The following is a 7,367-nucleotide window of genomic DNA, read 5'->3' on the forward strand; positions in this document are numbered from 1 at the left end:
ACTGTGCCTTCCTTCCATTTGAGCTCCTCTCGCACCTTTGCTGACCAGCTGATAAAAAATATGATTAGATAAAATGTACGTAAATCTGATAAAATACAAAACAGAAAGAAATTCCTTTCATTTAGCAATCATTAAATAATTTCATATAAAAGCAAAAAAAACAACAACAACATACACATACAATCCCTGTTCCATGAAGGCCTTCCTAAACGTTTACTACTCGACGCCCACACACACACACACACACACACACACACACACACACACACACACACACACACACACACACACAAGAGCTTCAGTTTGTACAGCTTGTCTTTACAGGTCCATGCAGTACCAAAGCAGAACGATTGGATCCTGATGAGTTCCATCTTTTCTCTCTCTGTCTCTCCCTCTGTCTGTCTGTCTCTCTCTCTCTCTCTCTCTCTCTCTCTCTCTCTCTCTCTCTCTCTCTCTCTCTCTCTCTCTCTCTCTCTGTCTCTGTCTCTCTCTCTCTCTCTCTCTCTCTCCCTCTCTCTCTCTCCAACACGTGGCACAAACTTATGGCAAAGAAGTGGCTTACGCGAGTTGGCTCAGACCTCTCATATCACAAAACAAGCATTTGGGAACAATTCTCACTGCCGTTTTGCTTCAGCCTAGCAGTAGCTAGGCGGGGATACGGTATGTGACATAGAGAAACATAAATGACTTGAATGTCAGTTTAGAACATCGCAGGAAAGCATTTTTTGTTTTTTCGTCTTCATTTATACTCCATTGTGCGACAGTTGTCACTTGCCGAAAATAGCAGATCTACAAGCTCACAATGGCCTCTTTTCCACCAAAATAACTTTGGTTCTAGAACTGCTTCCGTTCTAGATTTGTGGAAGCTTTGGTGTGTCCTCAGAACCGGCGGCCATTTTGTTGGTTCCAGTTCCAAAACTACTTTTAGGGTTTCGAACCAATTCATTTCCAGTGAAAACACTGGAAAAGAAACAAACAGGTTCCATCCCGGTGGAAAAGGGGCCAATGTGTCACGTCGTCTAAATTCGGTGAAGGACAAGTATGAACCAAGCTTCAGTGGAGCGGGTGCATTGTCTGCAGTAAACAGATGACCTGACACCAACGGTCCTGGCGCTCCAAGCAGGCCAACAGCGTCAACATGAGAGTCATTCGCAAACACCACCAGGTCTCGTCCGGCGTTCAGTATAATTATATTATGTACACAGTCACAAAGTGTCCGCCGTCCTCCAAACAACCGCGGGTCTCTCAGGTTGACCCGGAAAAGGCCTTCAGGGTTGTGTCTCCCGACGGTGGAGGAACCAGCTTAGAGTCTATACCGTACGTCCAAAAGGGGTGTCTCTCTAATAACCCTTTCAACACTCTCCGGTTAGTTTGGTGGCGTCGCCGCGTTTGGGCGGGGCGGGAGGCGGCCCTCGCCGCAGCGTTGCATAGCCTGAGATGTTCCCGGTGAAGCCCCCGTTGCCCTGGAGCAGCTCGGGGGGAGGCGGCGGCGGCAGCGCCATGTCGTCCATGGTGCCCGCGGCGGGCGCCGCTGGCTCCAGCTTGCCCGAGCTGAGCGAGCCCTGGCGGCCCGCCGACTTGCGCCTCAGAGTCCGCTGCAGGTCGTCCATGAAGTTGGGCTGGCCGCCGCCCTTGGGGGAGGTGGGGGGAGGGGCGAACGGGGAGGAGGACAGGGGCGGGGGCGACCCCGGAGGGTCCGGAGGGGCGGAGTTGTTGTTGCTGCCGCCGCGGTGGCGGAGCAGCGCCGGAGGCGGGGTCTTCTTGTTGCTGTTGTTGTTCCAGGAGGGGATGCTGACGAGGGAGACGGGGGGAGGGGGCGGGGGCGCCTGGGGCTGCGGGTTGACCACCGCCACCACCTTGGGCGCGGCGGCGGCCACGCCGGCGCCATGCATGACGTCTCCCGCGGCGGGAGGAGGGGGAGGGGGAGGGGGGAAGAGCTCAGAGGCCGGCGGCGGCGGCGGGAAGTAGGAGGAGGAGGAGGAGCTCTCGGGGGGCGGTGGGGAGGGGAAGTCGCACTGCTTGGCCTGGCCCACCTTGGCCTGGAGGGCCAGGGGCAGGTTGGCCAGGTTGAGCTTGCCCGGTTTGGGGGGAGCCGGAGGCCCGGTGGGGGGCGGCGGCTCCCTGGAGGGAGACCCAGGGGGGGCGTGGCCGGAGGAGGAGGGGGTGCCGTTGGCCTGGGGAGCGAACTTGCTGAGCAGGTTCCTCCTGGACTCCTGGTAGGAGGTGGAGGAGTCCGCCTTCACGCTGGAGTTCCTCTGAGGAGTGGGAGGCGGCTTCTTCCCTCCGCCCAGGCCCCCCGCCAAGGAGGAGGAGGAGCCAGAGGAGGAGCAGGAGGAGCCGGAGGGGGACCTCCTCAGCGGGGAGCCCATGATGTTCCCGGGGGGCGGAGGGGGCGGAGGGGGGGTGGGGCCCTGGGCGGGGCCAGGGGGAGGAGGGGGGGGTGGAGGTGGTGGCGGGGCGTGGTGGAAGCCGCCTCCTCCTCCTCCTCCTCCTCCTCCACCCGTCTCGGGAGGCGGCGGGGGGAACTCCGGAGACTGCTGCTGGCCCCCGCCGCCGCCACCCGGCTGCCATTTTGGTTTGGCCTTGACCGCAGGCGGGGAGAGGGGCGGCGGCTTGGGGCTCTCCGCCGTGTGATTGGTGGGCTGCAGCGATGATGACGACGAGGGCAGCGACGAGGCCCCGGGAAACTGACTGGCGATCTGCTTGACCAGGGACCCCCCGGAGGGCGGCGGCTTGTTCAGGCTGTGCTGCTTGGGCAGGGTGGGAGGGGGCTGGCCGTGACCCGCCGCCTGCAGGCCGAACTGCTTCTTGATCGGTGCAGCGGGGGGAGGGGGCGGCGGCGGGGGCGGAGCCTGGGCGACGGCGGGAGGCGGGGGGGCCGGAGGGAACGGCGACACGGGCGACATGGGCTTGGCGTGGGCGTGGGAGGGCAGGAAGCCCGGCGTGAAGGTCTTGGGCGGCGGCGCGGGGGGCGGCGGGAAGTGCTGCTGGGCGGGGGGAGGCGGGGGCGGAGGGGGAGGAGGAGGGGGGGGTGGGGGAGGGGGCGGGGCGGGGGCCGGCGGCGGGGAGTCCTCCAGGACGCCGTGGTCGTCGCAGGGAGGAGGGGAGAGGAGGAGGTCCCGCTGGGGGGGCGGGCTGGGGAACCTCTGCTTCAGGGCCTGAAGACGCAGGCCGTTGTTGTTGGGGCACGACGCGGGGGGAGGGGGAGGGGGGAACGCCACCCCGTTGGTCTGCGGCGGGGGGGGAGGAGGAGGAGGAGGAGGAGTGAAGCCCCCCGGAGGCTTCATCAGCACCGCCATGGCCGAGCCCGGCGGCGGCAGGGAGGGGGGCGGCGGAGGAGGGGGAGGCGGCGGCACGTTATTGGCCGAGGGGGCGTGATTGGCCCTGGCGGTGGGCGGGGCCACCGGGGCCGGGGGCAGGGCCTGGTGGTGGTGATTGGCTGCAGCAGCAGCAGCGGCGGCTGCAGCGGCCGCCGCGGCTGCCTTGCTCCTGGCCGCCGCCCCGTTCTGGTTCTGCAGCCGCGTGATGGTGCTGAACTTGTACATGGTGGCCGGGGAATGGTGGGACACCACGTGGAGCGGGGGAGGGGGCGGAGGAGGAGGGGGGGGCGGAGGGGGAGGCTGCTGCTGCTGGGCCGGAGGTGGAGGTGGAGGGGAGGGCGTGTGGGCGTAGCTGCTGTGAGCCTGTTGTTGTTGTTGTAGCTGTTGGATGTGGAGGGGTGGAGGGAGGTACTGGGCCTGGGCAGGAGGCTGGGTCTGGCTCTGGGGAGGGGCCTGGTACTGCTGCTGGGGAAGGGCCTGGTACTGCTGCTGGGGAGGGGCCTGGTACTGCTGCTGGGGAGGGGCCTGGTACTGCTGCTGGGGAGGGGCCTGGTACTGCTGCTGGGGAGGGGCCTGATACTGCTGCTGGGGAGGGGCCTGGTACTGCTGCTGGGGAGGGGCCTGGTACTGCTGCTGGGGAGGGGCCTGATACTGCTGCTGGGGAGGGGCCTGATACTGCTGCTGGGGCGGAGGAGCCTGGTACTGCTGCTGGGGCGGAGGAGCCTGGTACTGCTGCTGGGGCGGAGGAGCCTGGGGGTGCTGCTGGGGCGGAGGAGCCTGGTACTGCTGCTGGGGCGGAGGAGCCTGGTACAGCTGCTGGGGCGGAGGAGCCTGGGGGTGCTGGGCTTGGGGCTGCGGAGAGTGGGCCAGGGCGGGACTCGCCGGGTGGTCGGCCGAATGCTGGCTGTGATGGCGGTGGGCGGGGTGGGGGAGGGTGGAGTGGGCGAGGGGCGGAGTGGGGTGGCTGTGGGTGGAGTGGGGGAGGGTGGCACCTCTGGAGGACTCGTGCCTCATCTGTTGAGAGGAAAGAACAGAGTTGTAAGACACTGCCAGTCCAATGTTATATACAGTATAATTATATCACATTGTTGGGACGGAAACCGACCAGGTGCTGGACAGGCAAGACTCAAGGAGAAGCTGGTCAAAATATCCGCCACACTGGTTTAAAGTTCCAAAACCGAGACGTTGTACCATATATGATCCAAAAATATTTTGCTGGAGAGACAGATGAGGAGCAGAAATGAAGCGGCAGTATATCGATCCGTTCATAACCACGGAGAGCGCCCTGGATTAGGAGAGACGAGTCAGTCTTTCCGCCGCGCTAACAGCTATGTCAACGGTAAGCTAATTTTAGTGCAGAGCGTAGCATACGGTAGCCGAAAGGCGAACTGACAAAAAGAAAATTAAGGAAAAAAATCTGAATATTCTTATCTCGCCCGGTATCATTGAGGATGCGCTAGGACGTCCTATGTACGTGTCGATTGGGACCCCTATGACGTGTGGCAACGTCCTATGTACGGAATCGGTTAAAAGGGACCAGTACCTTGGTGTTCTCCTCCATCTGGGTGCCTCTCTTCCAGGCCTCTGAGAAGATGGAGCTGACCACACTCTGGGAGCGTCCGTGAGAAGAGCCAGTGTCCACCCCGCTGTCCGACTGGCCTGAGTGGTTGGACTGGGACTCTGCAATGACAGGAGCACAATTATGCATTAAGCTTAGCTCTGGAACCTACCAAAATCTTGACCGTTAGAAATATATTCTTTTGCTCTAAATATCTACAGGTTGACAAACTACACAGAGCCAATGTTCTGGACACTATATTGTGAAAACATCCATAGACATCCTACCAAGAAACACCTGCTTGTTTACAATTTAGGCGTGTAGCAGACGTCTTCAGATTACGGCAGAAGATTGGGAGTTCATTCCATAGTTTTGGAGACAGAAGGGAGAGAAGTCTGGGAGACGTGTGGCGCGTTGCCCCCGATGTTGTTAGCTGATCTGAGTGTTCATTAAAACTCTAACAATGTCATCTGGGGCCTATTTCACGAATCTTGGATTAACTAATCCAGGATATAGGCCAAAGCCAGGCTTTTTAAATCCTGATCTTTACAGCCTGGTTTATTCCGTTCCACTAAAGCCAAGCGAGGCTCAGAATTGGCGGATTTGGCGAGCCGGGATCAGCAAGCCTGGCTTAATAGACAGTCTGGCTTGTTGTCTCTAGACCCCTTCTGTGGATCAAAGATTTACTGATCCTTCTTCTTCATGGGGTATTAAGGCAGTTTGCATCCTTAATAGTTGCATTACAGCCCCCTTCTGTATATCTCATTATCTTTACTAATCTATTCAAGACTTACTGATACAAGGACTTAAGCTTCTAAAATAAATACTGCTGCTGTAATTAAAGAGAGAACATACTCTCAATAGTGGATAGACTGAATGATTAACTACCCCAAAAATATAGTTTACATTTTACCACTACTATTAACTTAAAACAGAATTCTTAATATTGTAAGCATAATGATATTGTCGCATTGTGATATTTGGCCATAACTCCCTCCTCTGAGGGAGCTACCTTTGGGGAAGGGGGTTGTTGTCCAGACAGGGGCCAGACTGGTGAGGCCAAAATTTGTGCTATTGCCATTGAGAATACATTGGGCGTTTAAGTTAAATAACTCAGAAACTACAAAACATTTCAAAGTAAAAAGTTCCAGCATGTGTCTCCACAGTAAGCTGAATTTTACAAAGTGTGAATGGAGTTTCTAGGTGAAAGTGATTTTTTGAAGTGCCACTATCTGCCTATAAATGTCTCAAATTTGAAAGCACTATATTTCTAAAACTATGAAACATTTCAAAGATTCCTTTTCAGGCACAGATGTCCACCGTAGGATGAACCTAAATAGGTTTGAATGGGGTTTCTAGGTGTAAGTATGTAGGACTATGGGTGAAACGTTATAATGGTAATATGTTGTAAAACAATGAGTAATGGTAATATTTAGTGGTTTTCACTTTTACAAAAAAATAATATATATAATATAATAATTCTTCTTAACCGTGCACTTGCACGACAGCAAACCTATTCATGGGGAACATTCACCAAAAGCAGCTGATCTACAAGCTCACAAGCTGTCATGATGTTGTGCAGCCTATATATTTTGGTTATTTGATTTTATATAGTGCTTAAATTAGTCCTTTAATGCAGACCGATACAAATAAGGCAACATAAACCCATAATAATTGAATAAATCTGGAAAACACCATTGGTTTGTGATCAGTTTGACTGCTTAATGAACAGTAAAGACATCAGGATTAGGTTAAACCTGGCTGTTAGCCTGGTCCAAAGCATAAGTTTCCATGGTAACTTATGTAGCATCACTTTCATGAAACCGAATCAAGCCTCAACATATCCAGGTTAACTGGTTAAATTAATCTGGCAAGATCAACCAGCTTTCATGAAACCGGTTAAACACTGATCCAGGATATATTAAGCCAGGATATGTGTTAAAGCCCGGCTTAATCTCTAATCCAAGTTTCGTGAAATAGGCCCCTGGTCTACTACTCCAGGTGTGTGTGTGCGTGCGTGCATGCGTGCGTGCGCGTGTGCGTGAACCCACCAGGGATGCTAGCAGAGCTGGATGCAGATCGGATGCTGGAGGTAGACAGAGAGGACCAGTCGTAGGCTGCTTCTGTCCTCTTCATAGCCTCCTGGTAGTTCATGTACAACTGCTTCCCATACTGCACGCACACACACACACACACACACACACACACACACACACACACACACACACACACTTACGAATTACGAATGGGAGTATCATTTGGAGCAGCTATCTTTGCGCCTTTGCATCGTCATGTCGCTGCTTTCCATGGTTGACAATGACTGGCAGACTGCATGTTTGCATCTGCCCCGTGAGAATGCACCATTAGATTGGAACTTGCATAATATTTGACGATTTGGCCAATTTGGAATTAAAAACCGTCTTGAAAGTCATTCAATTGTAACTTTATATAAATGTGCAGATACTGTTCCCTGTATACACTCTGCTGCA

At 55.4% G+C, this 7,367-nt stretch overlaps 1 protein-coding gene across 2 annotated transcripts in view; it reads right to left on the reverse strand.

Moving 5' to 3' along the window:
- Positions 1 to 302: 302 nt before the first annotated feature.
- The window catches only part of LOC308311944 (uncharacterized protein), an 82,722-nt gene continuing 75,657 nt past the window's right edge, over positions 303 to 7,367 (reverse strand). For both annotated transcript variants that reach the window (XM_080758753.1, XM_080758752.1), the window contains 3 exons: positions 6,930 to 7,050; positions 4,864 to 5,000; positions 303 to 4,334 (listed from right to left, as the gene is read on the reverse strand). In XM_080758753.1, coding sequence (XP_080614879.1) covers positions 1,353 to 4,334; positions 4,864 to 5,000; positions 6,930 to 7,050 — 3,240 coding nt within the window. In that variant the 3' untranslated portion in view covers positions 303 to 1,352. The remainder of the gene's footprint in view (positions 4,335 to 4,863; positions 5,001 to 6,929; positions 7,051 to 7,367) is intronic.

The sequence above is a fragment of the Protomyctophum bolini genome (genome assembly GCF_963924005.1).
Source record: "Protomyctophum bolini genome assembly, chromosome: 24".
NCBI classification, from domain to species: Eukaryota; Metazoa; Chordata; class Actinopteri; order Myctophiformes; family Myctophidae; genus Protomyctophum; species Protomyctophum bolini.